Source organism: Gavialis gangeticus, unplaced genomic scaffold (genome assembly GCF_001723915.1).
Source record: "Gavialis gangeticus isolate Ggan-Ray unplaced genomic scaffold, GavGan_comp1, whole genome shotgun sequence".
Taxonomy (NCBI): domain Eukaryota; kingdom Metazoa; phylum Chordata; order Crocodylia; family Gavialidae; genus Gavialis; species Gavialis gangeticus.
In genome coordinates this window covers 29,446,226-29,461,270 of record NW_017729031.1, presented here as the reverse complement: position 1 = coordinate 29,461,270, position 15,045 = coordinate 29,446,226, and the positions used below count along the sequence as shown (strand labels likewise).

Below are 15,045 nucleotides of genomic sequence, written 5' to 3'. Positions count from 1 at the left end.
AGCGCTAGCCCCTCATGAAAGCTTTAGGTGCAGACTGGGCAAGAGAAAGGACTACCCTAACCAACAGAGAAGGGAAAGGACTAGCTTAACCGACAGAGAAACGCATCCTCTTCGGGACATAGCATTGCACTGCTAATGGACTGCCAGCCCCCTTCCACAAACCTTCAACTTGATTTTCTAGGAATTGCTCTCTCAGGCAGGGGTTGACTGGTGAGCTGAAGGGGAAAATGTTACAGGAACTCACTTCATTATATGTGCAGGACTTTTAGGTGCCCTTTCTGTAACTGCATTTATAGTTGACTCTATTTAATATGGACTTTTTTCCCCCCATTTGCCCAAATTTAAGAGACAGGTGCAAGCTAATGCATTCAAATAAGTAAAATACAGAATTCTTCTCCGCGTGTTATATTTGCTGATGCTTCTAACACCTTTATTGGTTTTTCACTTAATCCTCACTTTTCCATTATTAGGCTTGGATGTTTGTGCTTATTAACCCTCTGACCTCCATGTACCACGTCATTAACAAATAAGGGCTTCTCTGAAAACAAACAGCTGCAACTTCCTGGTTTCAAGAAATCAGACAGCTACCCATTACCCTCCTGCCCAGCCAGCTCTCTAGCTTCTTTCACCTAATTGCCTATGCACTGTTTTGTGTATGACCTCTTCTGGCCACGTGCTTATATTACCCCCTTCATTCTGCTTGGTGACAGGCCACTGGCAAATGTTTTAAACACATTTTGCATGTTCTTTACTTGGTCACTTAGGTTTGTCATCTTGTTTTTAGAAAGGGCTTTTCTTACTCAACAGATCTTATTAGCTACAGAATTTTTGTGTTTCACATGATTTCAGTCGTCGTTCCCATGAACGTATGCAGACTGCATCAGTTCTTCCATACACATGGAGAACATCAGCTTGTCAGCCTAATTATCAGCATTCCCAGTGTTCAAAAGCTGGGGTGCAGAAGACATTTCCCTCCCTCTTGTTCACTGACTGTCTAGAACATTGTCTAAGCTAAGGTGAGTGGTAAGACGGCCTACCTTACTGGGAAGAATGGGATTATAAGCTTCTGCTGTGCTTTTCCATGTCACCCATCTCAGTGGGAGCATCTTTTTACCCTACAGTAGGGAAGAAAAACACTAAGGCTTGGCTTGCCTTATTTTTCTATTAGAAACTTTTTTACCTGGCCAAAAATATAAAGGAGGCCAATGGTCCCTCCAACTTGGCCACCGAGGACAGTAGAAATCATGGAATAGACTCCTCCATTTCCGATGCTGCACCGCTCACAAACTCCAATTCCAGACAAGATTGTTACCAGGGCAACCAAGACAACAAAGGACACCAAAAACATGCCCATTAATATCCCAGTGTTTCCCTGTAATGGAGAAACAAAGATACTGTAGCATACAAGAAAAAGCATTCAAGGGACAAAAAGGGCCTACCAACTTAAAATAAGATTCCCATTGACTTGTAACACATTTTGTCTATTCACTTTGGAGTATATATATATTCAGATTTTTTTTAAAAAATCCTTGTCTACAAATGTGGCAACCAAAGGGACAAGTGTCAATTATGTTATTTTTGAAACACGGTAAGCAGTTTGAGGCAGAAACCACCTTGTTTTTTCTCCTGGGCCCATGCAGAACCTGCCACAAATGGAACCCTGTCCATGATTCAGGTTCTTAGTTCTGCTTGTTTTGAAAATTAAGAGAAAAAAAAAATACACATTGGATCAAATGGCAGAGGCTGGTCAACTCCAACTAAATGGTTTGTTCTTAGGTGTAACTACCAGGGTCTGAACTACCGTGGGTGGCAGCAGCAATGACAGGAGCTGGGCTGGTAATGGCAGTGGCTGCTGGCTGTTCCTGCACCCGCTCTAAAAATGGATAGCTGGGGCAGGTGCTACAGTTGCTCACCCCTCGTTATGCCACTGGCTTTGTTTGGGATCATTCAAAGGCTCTAAAAAAACCCAAACAAAACAAATCCGATGAAAAATTTAAAACAAAAAATTCAAGTAAACAAAGAAGCGTAATGTTTCTTTTTAAAAATGTAAAAGGAAACATTTCTACTTTTTCCATGTTTTCCTCCTTCAACCTCCCCACAGCCAAACAAACAAGATTAATTTGTGAAACTTTTCAGGATTTGCCAAATCTGAGGTTAAAAAAAAAAAAAAAACTTTCAGAAGAAAAATGTCATCCAGCTCCACTCCTATACAAATACTAATAATGAAGATGTGTGATCACTCAGTCCACACCCATTTGCTCTCCCAGCCTTCCTCAGATGACAATGACATTCCTGACCTTTCAAGCAGGCTTGCTCAATGGTCTGCAACTGGAGTATTGTATCTCCTTTTAGTGGTATCAAGTTGAACAAACCTCCTGCGAGTTGCTTCATTACTTGTCTTAGAGCATAGGCCCAAAACCAGCAACCTGGTCACATAGAGGTGGCTTCTTATCCTTGTTCCCAACTGTTAAGCTGCACAAAGTAATTCCTAAATATACCTTAAACTAGCATAAACGCCTGTCAAAAACGATGGGCAAAAATAAGCTACTTGTTATAGGGTACCACATTTCTGTTATCCTCTCTGTCTACCGACTTGAGCTGTTGCCTGGTCTTCTGTACTACAGGTATCCACCAACATTTCCAAGCATCTCTTCTCTAAACTCCTTCGGATATTTCTTCAGACATTGATGGTTCTCCATGAATGGTGCATTTGGATTCAATCTTCCACACAGTCCATGAATCATACATCTCGTCACAAGGATCTTTGCTCAACAGGCAATGGACTGCTGTACGATCGAATGTTTGCTTTAAAGTTCTGGTAAAGCTTGTTGCTCTGATTTGTCATCAAATCCCCAAAATACTTCGGAAACAGCCTTCTTGAAGGCAGAATTACTTTACCCTTATGACAACAACTCCAGAATTGGCCAACTGACAGTCTTTCAGCTTGGAAATTTAAAGAGTTACAAAACTGGCACACCACATTCATCTATGTTCCTCAATCTCATCTTCAGTGAATCTATTGTTGTCTACTCTTTCAGCCTGCTTTCTATCATCTCTGTGAACCCTTTGCCTTTCCATTGCATCTCTTCTAAGACATCCTCTTTGCTCATCTGTTTCATTTAGTCTTACTCTTGCCATTCTTTCTGCATTCAATTGCCATCTATTTTCTGCTTCACCTTGGTAAGGGTGTTATGGGTTAAAGTTAAAGTAAGGGTGTTAAGGGATGATTTTCTCTCAGATACCGAGAGGACCCCATAAGTAACTGAAATCAATCACTAGAAGTCCAGAAAAGTGAGTGCAAATATGTTTTTTTTGAGTGTGCCAGATAGAATGACAAAGACACAAACGAAGCAAATGATTATAGAGGATCCTTCGTCCACAGGGTGACCATACATCCCAGTTTGGCCAAAATGTTCCTGGCTTCTGTCAGCTGGTCCTGGCCAGTTGGTCAGAAATCCCAACTGGGAGGCGGAGTGGCATGGTGCGCCAAGCAGGTGGCCGGGCAGGCACTGCTGCTGCTGTGCAGGAGCAAGGTAGATTGATTGGAGCAGACACCACCCCCCTCTGGCATATGGCACATCCTTGCTCCCAAACAGCACCAGCAGTGCCTGCCCGGCACACCAGTGCTGCTCTATCTCCCCGCCAGACTCTGGCCTGGGACTTTTCACCAACCACCTGCAACTGGCCTGTGTAATCCAGGAGTGTCCCGGCCAAACTGGGACTATCGTCACCATATTTATCTGCCAACCCAACTGCTGCAGTCACCATAGGGGTGCTATGACGTTGCACATTGGAATGTAGATGACCTCCTCTCCCATCTGGAGAATGCTTCTTTTTAGAAAGTTGCAAGGAAATCCAACTCTTCCCAGAAAAAAAACAGTGTTTTTGCCATCATGCACCACAGTGCCAGTAACAGCTGCAGCAGGTAAATCAGTTTATCTAACTTTGGAGCTGTGGGACCAAATCAAGCCAGGTTCTTGGTCCCCCACTGGCTGGAGCTTTCAGGGCCAGCCTACTGCATATCCCACCAGTTTCCGCTTGCCATATTTAGCTGGAATTTCTCATCTCGTGGGACTCCTGCTTTCCAAAAGCAAAACAAGATTAGGCTGGTTAGCACCTCTAGGGACTGCTAGCATTCAAGTGCTTCTCCTGTGACCCCTGTTCTCATTGCCTTCTGCTTGTTCCTCATACTGTTGTAATTGCTAAAAGAGTCTCTCAGGTTTTGGTCAGTTTATTTAAGAAGTCTCCTCCAGGACACAAGGCAGAGAGGAGCGTGGCCTTGGGGCTCCTTTCTTCTGCCACTACTGTAGTGAGATTCTGCTCCACGCTTTTCCCAAAGCTGGCTGCCACATTTTCTCTGTCCACTCCCGGGATGCGTTGGCCACTGGAGCCATTTCGTTTCTTATCACTGCTGAATGGCTGCTGCTTTTGTTTCTTTGTGCTGATCTCAGTCCCAGATCTTTGTTTTTTTAATACAGAAATGTATCCAAGATGTTGCTACCATCATAAAATCCTACTTTGTTTCAGTGTCCTGCTGTTTTAGACAGTGGTTTTATCGGATCAGCGGGGAAAAGAGCCAAGGCTCATTACAAATGCAGCTGTTGGCTGGGTCTACATTGCCCAAACCCCTGTGAACTAACTTTTTTTTTCCCCCCCAAGGAACAATTGCTTTCTTACCTCAATTATTTAATTCTCGGGTGAATACTGAAAAGTTTGCAGATTGTTTAAACTTTAAAAATAAAAATCTCAGTAGCAATTTGTATTAAATAGCAAAACGAGGTTGAAGTCTGGTATGCTCACTCCTACCACTTGCAAAATTCCAGAGGTCCTAGAGAAGAAATGGTTAACGCCACAGAGCAAAAGCTGTAATTCATCCTTGCAGTTCATCCTAGGGTGGAATGCCACACCCAGGGATAAAGGCAGCACGCAGAGCAGAGGGGAGAAAGCGGTCATGCTGAAGCTTAGTTGCAACCATGTTATACTTCACGTTTCTGAGTTAGCAGCCAGTGTGTTACTACCATTGTTATTTAGCATTTCTAGACACGTCTAAAGACCTCCAACGCTGATCAGGGCCTGCGATGCATTTGGCGATGTACAAATATATAGGATGGGCCCCTGAAAAATGGGCCCTCACTGAAAAATGCACAGCTCAAAGCTCTGCTCTTCCACCCAGATGAAAGCAAGTGAACCTTGTCCCTTTGTGAAGCTACAATGACTTCACTGCCCAATTCTATTATTTTTAATCATGGCCCATTTCTTTTTTTTCCCCAAGTTTTCTATTCCCTTTTTTTTTTTTTAAGCTGACTGCACAATCAGTAATTCTTTCAGATAGAGGCAAATAGGAGTGGATAAAGGGATTATGAAAACCCTTTGAAATTAGCCACAAATCCCAGTGATTACACAGCGTGACAAGAGTTGAAGTGGTTGCTCATGGGAGCCAAGGTGCCCAGCACCCATCAGGATTAGGCTCCCTGTACGTAGCTGGTATTTCTCCTAAGGATTCGGATGGATATGGTGCGCCTCTTCACTTGTGCTGTAAACTGATCTGCAGTGCTGCTATGTGCCTCTAAGCAGCTGCTCCATTTCATCCCAGTAGTGGAAACAGGATTCACATGATCCCTCTTTATTATGAGCTCATTCTTCTCCCAGACTGTGTAATTTCATTGTCTTCAGAGATGCTACTCCTCATCCACCACACTGTGACGGGAGAGCGGAACCAGGCCCAGCATCTGTCTGCGCAAACGCTCCCTTTCAGATGAAAGGAGTTACGAAAATGCACTACATTAAAAGTTTCTCCTTGTTATTTTAAGAAGATGCCTGCTGTGCATGTGACATTAAGTCCAGCTGAAGCTCCAGCTCCACCGTTTCCTGGGGAAGCATTTCTTAAGTGGAAATTGTAAGGAACAGCAGAGTGTACGGAGCAAGGCTGGCTCTTGCTTTGTGCTGTGGTCTCAGGGTCGCTCTTCAAAGCCCTGACCTTGAGACACATGTTCCTCTTGATCCACGCATGGGACTCCCTCCGATAGCAAGGAGAATGCCACCACAATCAAAGGCCCTTCATTCAAGACAGCAGGGAGTCCATTTAAAACTGACATGTTAAAAATACGCCTGCTTCAGTGCTGCTTGGAGGAGGACAGCAGAGGATGTGTAACCATGGCAATACATCTTACCTGCAAAGTTATATTTGGATACAACAGTATACGTGGGCTTCCCTATTTGCAGAACCATGCATTGGAGAGCAGTCACAAAAACGGCCCAAGCTTCAGCCAGTTTTCCACACAGTAATTTTAGTGTTTCAGTAGGAAACCAGGAAATGTAAGTCAATATAATAAAGTCTCAATATAAAAAGGAAAGCACAAAAGCAAAGTCAGCGGGGGGGGGGGGAATAACTTCCCACACAAGCCAGTGTAAGTGCACCCAGTTTGTGCTTTACTCACCACTAGCCAGCCGGTCCTCAGAAAAAGAACCACTCCGAAAATGTTGATCATACAAGAAGTAAAGACACCATCCCAAGTTCCAAAAAGCACTGGCTCCCAGACGAACAGCTGTATCTTCCACCAGGGCTTGGTCTGTGTTTGAGATACCTACAAGGAAGAGAAACTTTCAGTTCCTCCCATTCTGCCTTCCAGATGTGGGGTAGATGATGGCTTGCTGGGACCCCTGAAGCAGGAATGCTCTGTTCAAAGATGCTACAGCATCACTTTACCTGACCTCAGCCCTGGAAAGCTGTAGGGAGAGGGCAACTTGGAAAAAAATAGGCAGAGAGACAGCACTGTGAACTTCCTTGGTAGGTAAGAGCCACAAAGATCTACAGAGTCCTGCAGTGCCATGAAACACCTGTAGGTTTCACAGGAAGCATCACAGTCTGATCTTTAATCTGTTCTCTTCCCTCAGCTTCGTTCAAACACGACATAGAAGCACAGGGGGAAAAAAAAAACCCCCAACCCTGTATCTTATGCGAAGAAACGTAGGGTCACGAGGTTTCAGGCAACCAGGCATAGGAGGCTGAAGGTAAAAGCCCCAAGGTCTGTGTTTATCAGCCACGTGCAGCATGTCACAGGAGTTGCCCCTTTACCGACTCCTGATTAAGGGAGGCATAGAGGGATGCTTTATATTATGGAATAGGGGTTGTGAGGTGCCCTACACTAACAAATCTGGATATAACAGAGAACATTATGCACTTATTTAACAGCTTCAGGCACATGCAGCTTACACAAACAAGGCAGTGGGCTGAGGACAGAAATGTGATGTCTGACCAGGCTCCAGAGACTCTGACTCAGCCTTTGCATGGGTCAGTATCTCTCTCCTCCTCTGAAAAGTGACTCTGTATTCAAGGCACCGGTGTCTTCTCTCAGTGATTATCAACTCATACAATGAAAACATGTGAAAGAAGTTTTCTGTTGCTACCAGCCCTGCAAGCTCAGTCTGCATTTCTGAAAGACGTGGTGGGCTGTTCCTTCCCTTTCTAAATCAGCACCAGAACTAAAGGTGCGGCAGGTCAGGTGACACTGCCCCAGCTGATCTGGGCAGCCCCAACTTGTGCTGGATTTGCTCGCACGCAGGCTGAGTGACCAACGCTGCAGAGGCTGCACCGGAGCCCAGCTTGCTGTCTCTCTGCGGGGTCGACAAGGGCTGGGGAGCAGAGAACACGGCAAGAACAGTTGTCGCAGCAAGGCTGGGGGGGGGGGGGGGGGAAAAAAAAAAACCACACACACAAAGCCAGGCCACTCTGCTCAAATGCAAAAAAAGGAACCTAACATTAGGCCGCTTGCTTTTGAAAAGCTCAGCCCAAGCCAAAAAAATGCGATAACAAAAGCCCTGTAGTGAGCACGGTATTGCTTTCAGTTATATCTGTAACTGGGCTGCGGGTGTAATACATTTTTGGGCCAGACCAAAGTGACAATGCCGTTTGCTCCAAAGTGACAATGACATTTGTTTTTGTTTTTTTCCTGGTAAAATGGAAATCTGAAAACAGCTGGGTGTTACCCCGAATACAACATTTCAGTGGACTTGGCGCATCATGTGCCAATTCCATTTCAGACATCTTTCACAACAGGGAGAACTGGGTGGCTAAGGCATACACCCGGTAAGTAGGAGACCTGATTCAGTCCCTTCCTCCATCACGTTTAGGATTTGAAACTACATCAACCCCCCTTCCCCTAGCTAGCTACTGCCAAGGAGGGTATGCTGGAACAGGCGGGATGCCCTCACAGTATATCCTTAATGCACTCTTCCATTCTGTATGAAATATTTATCGAAGCAGTCAATTCAGCAGGGATTAAAACTCAGGGGCTGCACCCCCCGCCCCAAAAGAGTGCTCTAACCAGAAGAGAAGCTCTGCTGGCCCATAGGTAGCAATACCAAGTGAGCTACAGGAAACATCAGACTCTGCCTTACCCCTTAGCCTCAGTTTTAACTTTCTAATTTTCTATGGCTGTGAGGAACATCAGAGTCCTGCAAGCAACATGTCTCCTGCAGGCCATGGGTTGGGAACCACTTAAAATACTCACTGAGTGATCAAGAGTGTAAGTACTGTGCAGAACCGTGAGCAACTCCAACAGGCAAGACGGAGGGAGACCCACCGCAGAACACCATGTGGTCCAATATACAAGGCAGCCACCAGAAATAAGAGAGAACCCAAACCCAAATCACCAAGTGTCCCCAGTGCTCAGGGCAGGATCCTAACTATGATGCTGTGAAGTTTTCAGGGTTGGTCTCCTTCAGTCTCTTCTGTCGGCACTGTTCCAGTTTGTATACATCCCTCAATATTTAAGGAGGTGGGATAAGGTGGTCAGGACATTCACCTGGCAGCAGGACAATGAATACTTACGTACTTTACCCAAAATAGAACAGTATCAATAGGAAAGACTGAGTGTGCCACATGCCACAATAGCTCATGCCCTCTGTACAGGCAGGGTACACTCCTGGAAGGCTGGAGGTATGAATTCAAATACCCTAGAAAACGCCTCTGCAAGAAAACTGGGATGAGTGGCCTAACCATTCAGCTATTACATGAAAAGGGGAATTAAAACCACCTCCGTTTCTACCTTCTCCTCTTCCTGACTGGCTTTGTGAATCTGCCCTGTCTTCTCCCACCAAAATTTCAGCTAAAGTTACATAATAATTTTGATCCAACTTTAAGTCAGACAAGACAAAAACCAAAAAACACCTCTCTCTAATATTTAGGCATAGAGTATAACCAAGACAAATGTCCCTAATGCAAACATATACTGAACTGCAGCTAATAATGTAACTTAACCCTAAGCAGATGTGTCAAAAGCTTTGGCCTACTGCTAAGCATAACATGATGCATCATTTGACCCCATTCTGGACCCCGTTCTAAGACCCACAATAACTGGACCCATCATAGGAAAGCGGTCAGGTTAGTAAATTAGCCACATGTATTGTTGTCATTGGGTGTTTTTTTGCTCATTTTAAGGGTACTGAAACAGCATCTAAATGTGTCTCTACTAATTTATCATTATGATTTGTTGGCGATGTAGTAAGAGGCACTACTCCCTCTACCTTGATTACTAAGGTGTCTGTATGATGAGGTTTCTATGTCAAGAGAGACATAGATAAGATTAAAACCAAGTCTTGACACCCTAATTCCACGTGAGAGGATTAACTGCTGCATGCTAGCTAGCACCTCAATTATGCCTGAAATTTCTGGCAATTTTCCTTCAAACTGTGAACCATCACGTTGCATCTGAGACTTAAAATAAAAGGGTCTGCAAACAGCAGATTGCAGCAATCTTCAGAAAGTTAGCTGAGCTGCCCTTGTAAAGAACAGGCTCAGACAGATTGCCCAAGGAAGGATTGTTACAGCATAAGCAGGCACTGCTTTGTGAAGCGTACCGCATCACATGCGACCATACTCCAAGCAGAAGTTTACAATGGTTCTCCAACGTGGCCCTGGGAGCAAGCAGTAGAGTACTCAGATTTTTAGATGAAATTACGTGACCCAGTCAACTGCAAATATCTGCTACTTGAGTGCTACTGAGCTGTCACTTTGTGTTGCTTCCAGAAAGGGCTAGAAATGGAAGTCAGAGATGAGCGATCTGAAAAGAAGGGTCCTTTTCAACCTACCTGTTGTGCCTCCTCGTGGAACAGCTCCTGCACCTGCCCATCACTTCTTGTAGCCATGGTGTCACTTGCAGGAAATGTTCTGCCCTTCATACTAATCTGTATGTCCAATGTTCAGTCATAATAGCAATCACAGATAGGGGGGAGCTTCATCCCAGCCAGATTCCTGCAATGCTGGATTTTCTGCTGAAGAGGACTCATGGTTTTGTTATACCTGGTGTACACATAGGGGACACAGCAGAGAAGAGAGGGAGTTACTGCAATTTTCTTATTCTGCAGAATCAGAAAAGCACAAATCTGGCAATTAAACAGCACCATCCTTTCAAAACACACCCTTGACGTGGCACCCATGTGTGAGATAGAGGCGCTGCTTCTCAACAGGCACATTCATCCTAAGAGAGCACATTTACGATGAAGAGAAGCAAACCTCATCCTGACTTCGGACAATATAGGTCTTACCTGTACCATGCCTGAAGGCAAGGCGATGACAGCTGGGTTGAAGAACCCGATAGGTTCCTGCCCCAAAGTCAAATCAGAAAAAACCAAACGAATAAAAGCTGGGGTACGGGGTTTGACAGAAGCATAACAATTGACTGGACCTGTGCAGCATTTGTTGTTAGTTCCTAAATTTGGTAAAGGGAGCTGGTTGATTTCTTTGGATCTCCTCGTGTGTGTATTAATTCACCTCATGGTAGGAGGAGTTATTTAACACACGCACACAAAGGACCAACTGCCACTGCACATTTCTTTTTTTTTAAATTTATATTGCAATAATGCTTACAGGTCATGGTTGAGATTGTACAGCGCCTTGCACATCGGATCCCCACAGACATGGCCTACAGCTCCCAACTTACAAAGACCAGATAGACAAAGGAAGTGTCATGGTCACACTTTACAGGAACAGAGGTCCAGAGAGATTTAAGGCGATTACCCAAGGTCACACAGGACGCGTGTATCTGCCCAAGGCCACACAGGATGTGTGTATCCAAGGCAGAAATGGAACCTGAATCTCTCAACCTCAGTGAATGAACTCTCTTCCCTTTCACGTTCTGCCTCTGCCTCAAAAATTAAAGTTGCCCACTAACACATAAATACGAGCTTAACTGCTGTTCTTCCATGCCAGCACTTCTGATGCAGAGGGCTTCCTACTTCACCTGGTACGATGGACAGCACAGGTAGCACTGCATTACCCAGTCCATGTGGTCTGTTAAGCAGCAGTGAAGCAGTTAAGAGTTCATGGGTTTTTTGCTGCTCATTCCACACATTGCAGCAAATAATCCTTTACAATATCACAACTGGTTGCTGTTATAAAGCGATTGGGGCTTCAAACAGGGAATAAGCAGCAGGAACAGATGAACTCTTAAGAAACCAAGACAGCATTTATATGCCAATAGCCCCAGCAATAAAAAGTGGAGGGAAGAAAATACCTGACACGCAGACAAAATTGCTTCTAAGTGGAATATTTTCAAAGCACCCCACAAGGCATCAAGCTGCGCTTTAATGGCAAGAGGTTTTGTTTAGTAAAAGGTCCATTGAGACCACCAGAATCATTTCATTTAAGAGTAGTTCAGATTGGAACAAGCAAAATATAGCATTGCTTTCCTTGTTCTTATCACAGTCTTAATGGCCACGGCGCCTAACTCTTACTGTGGTACCTGAGGACTGGCTCGGGCAAAGCTGACCTGCACTCCTGGCAGTGAAAGTATGCTTGCAGCGAGCCTTGAATATGAAAAAGTAATTGCTCATTTCCCTGGTTGTCCACAAGCAAATAGATCTGCTTGCATGCTAGGGCTCCAATTCTGAAACTCAGAGCATGCAAATGAAGTGCTATAGCCCTGGGCTGCAGACTGCAGAACTGGGACTTAACCTCATCCAGGACACTTTGGACTTTCCTGTTTCACTGCTTCCCTTACTTCCTTCTCTTTTCTACTTTCTCCTGGTTTTAAAATTCCTCTTTCTTCTCTAGTCCGTCCACTTGTTTAGCACTACCTTTGTCTCTCTCTCTCTCTTTCCCTGCACACATTCTCCCCCTTGCTGGTTTGAGAGCTTTCTCCCCTGCAGCTACTGCTGTCAGGATTTGCCCCACAACACCAAATAAGACGACACTGCATCAGCTCATCTTATTTCCTACCATTTTAATCATTCAAGTTTGTGTGGCGCTACCACCAGCGAGTATCCTACCTCCCACACACAGTCTGGGGCATCAGCTACTCCTAAGTCCATAGCAGACATCCTACATGCAAGCCTCAAGCCCAGATGTCTTGGGGTTCAGATGCCCCCTGGTCTCTCTTTCCCCAGCCAAAAAGTGAAAGGAGCAAGCTGGGGGGAAGCCTGAAAGCAGTTCCCCATTGCCATAAATTGTGTGGCTGAGATACTCGCATTTGGAGACTCTCGTAGGGGTCAGCCAGTCCACAGACTTGAATGACTGAGCTCTACTAGTTTGAAATTTGAAACTTAATTTGGAATCGATTTGGCCCTGGAAACAATTTAATTAGGAAAAAATTCCTACCATTTAAATACATCTCTATTGCTGAAATAGTAATAGGGGAGTTTCATGCTGCAATCTTTTATGCTCATATGTATAGCATTAATAGCTGCATTAATTTGACTTGAGAAAGCAGTCTGGGATACTGCTTTATCTAGGACACTATGCAAAGTACATAAATGAAAGGGAAACAAACATTTCACTCTTAATTTTGAATACGATTAGCCCCAATAAAGTCCACTGAATCACTCGCAGCACATAAAAACAGGTATGCACATGTATCTTTGAAAGATCAGGGTCTTAAATCGTACAGTCTTTGGGGCAGGAGCATTTGTCTGCACATTACACTGCTGAGCACTGCCTGCGATTTCTAGGCTACAGCAAAATACATAAATAATAATACCACCACAAAAGAGCTATCCAGGCCACTACTTGTAGCTGAAGCATATTATGCCACACATACCACTGATTAATCTGCAAGAACAAGGTGCAATTCTTGTTGTCATCCAATATAAAATGAAGACCTAATCAGAAATGTAATTGATCTGGCCTTCACCAGAAGTTTGTAATAAAAGACACTAAACAAATCAATAACATATAAAATGGTGATGCATATCATTACTTCCTCATGGCATTCACTTGGAGAAGCAGCTGGAGTATCTGAGAGGACTTCCCATTACAAGTCCATAGGAAAAAGAAAGATACAGAGAGTTAATTTTTTGGTTTGCTTGTAGGGCAACAAACCATTAAAAATGGGAGATGGCTGCATATGCAACTGCAAAAGCACATTCTTAAAAATGACATGTCTACAGGCACGACAGCTCAGCCTGTAGCTCAAACTGCCTTTGCGCCTTTTCAGACTGAGAAGGTTTCATTAATTGCCATGTTAGCACAGTGATTTTGGCTCAGAAGCTCCTTTAAACTATTCAACAGATGGCTGATTTTAAAGACAAGAGGTTAACACATTTCCAAACACAACTGTGTGTGGTCCAATGACTTCTGAAGAGGCTCCCTTCAGGTCAGAGCTGCTGCTTTCTAGACTTCTTTTACGATAGGGTCCAACAGTCTACAGCACTTTCCAATAAACTCCCTATCTCCTCCTCATGGTCCAGTTGTTATAACGCGCCCCATTTCGGGGGCCACAAGTTATAAAGACAAATCAAACAGCAGTCAGTGCAATAAACTTAAATACGATACTGCACACAAGAGTACTGAGTTCAGTACAAAAATGTTGTTCCTAAATAGTGATATCCAATGTCATCTTGTTATTGTAGCCCACATGTGGGGGGGGTGGGGGAGAAACGCAACAGAATATTACATATTAAGAGCAAACCCTTACTTCCTCACGTAGCATATTTGTTTTACAATCCAAGGAAGCTGTTCATGTCTTTGTAAGCAATTTATAAGATACCCATCACCGCTGACACAGTTACACTCATACCATAAATTGCTAGTGGAAATGATGATGATGGTGCTAAAGGCGCTATCAGTGTTACCTTTCCCCAGGGCGCCTCGAAACCTGGAGCACATCTGAGCATTTAAAGCTCAGGCCCATCTTTGCATTTATGCTTCTCCAAACAGGGAGAGCAAGTCAGCACTTTCTGCTAGAAAGATTTACTCTGATTTCACACAACAGCGTAACCCTGCTGAAAAAAGTTTACGCGCCCCAAGGAAAGGATCAACGTGCCTGCTCCACTGTTCCTCCTGCTTAAGTGTATGCCTTCTTCCTACAGCCCGTTTCCTTTCTAGCAGGCTCTTTGGCGGCTCTTACCTTACCTCTGCACTGAATGATTTAAAAAAAAAAAATTTTTTTAAATTTGTATCCGAGGCCAAATTAGCCAAAACTTCTTCCGAACCCATGAGTCCGGAAGCATAAGTGGCTCCACTACTAGCAAGCAACCCCCACCCGCATCTGGGGCTTCAGAGGTTTCCAAAACCCTTTGGCGGGCGCCCTACTTGCAGGCCCGAGCCCCCGAGTTTTGCCCTCAGCCATCGGGCCCTCAAAGCAAGCAAGACCAGCGAGTCTCAGCCGGGCGCGGCGGCGCGCTGGGGTCCTTTTCGAGGGTGCCGCGCGACAGAGACGAAGCGAGCACGATTCACCACAGGATTGGGCTGGGTTAAAAACATCCAGCCCTTTTTTAACCGAAGACGCGCTCCAGCATTTTCCCCCTCGCCCAAATAAAACAGAAAGCCCCCGCAACCCTAGGGAACCGGGGCTGGAAGTGGCCCCCTCCTCATCGCCGCCAGCCCCGCTCCAGGGGGAGCCAGAGCAGGCGCCTCCCCGGGCTGCGGAGCGCCGGTGCCTGGTGCGGGATGCCAGAGGGCGAGCGGCACGGCCCCGCCCCGGAGCAGGTTCCGGCATCCGGGACGCACCTGCGGCTTCCCGCCACGCCGCCGCCCCCGGTCCCTGCCGGGCTACAGCCCCCGGGCCCCGGCTCACCTTGCCCCGGCCGAGTCGTGCCGGCAGCACCCTG

The 15,045-nt window shown here is 45.2% G+C and overlaps 1 protein-coding gene across 1 annotated transcript in view; it reads right to left on the bottom strand.

The window, feature by feature from the left end:
* SLC12A8 (solute carrier family 12 member 8) overlaps positions 1-15,045 on the bottom strand; it is a 96,907-nt gene extending 81,862 nt beyond the window's left edge. The window contains exons 1-4 of the mRNA XM_019522558.1: positions 15,012-15,045; positions 10,090-10,300; positions 6,438-6,584; positions 1,181-1,372 (exon numbers count right to left, since the gene is read on the bottom strand). Coding sequence (XP_019378103.1) covers positions 1,181-1,372; positions 6,438-6,584; positions 10,090-10,179 — 429 coding nt within the window. The 5' untranslated portion in view covers positions 10,180-10,300; positions 15,012-15,045. The remainder of the gene's footprint in view (positions 1-1,180; positions 1,373-6,437; positions 6,585-10,089; positions 10,301-15,011) is intronic.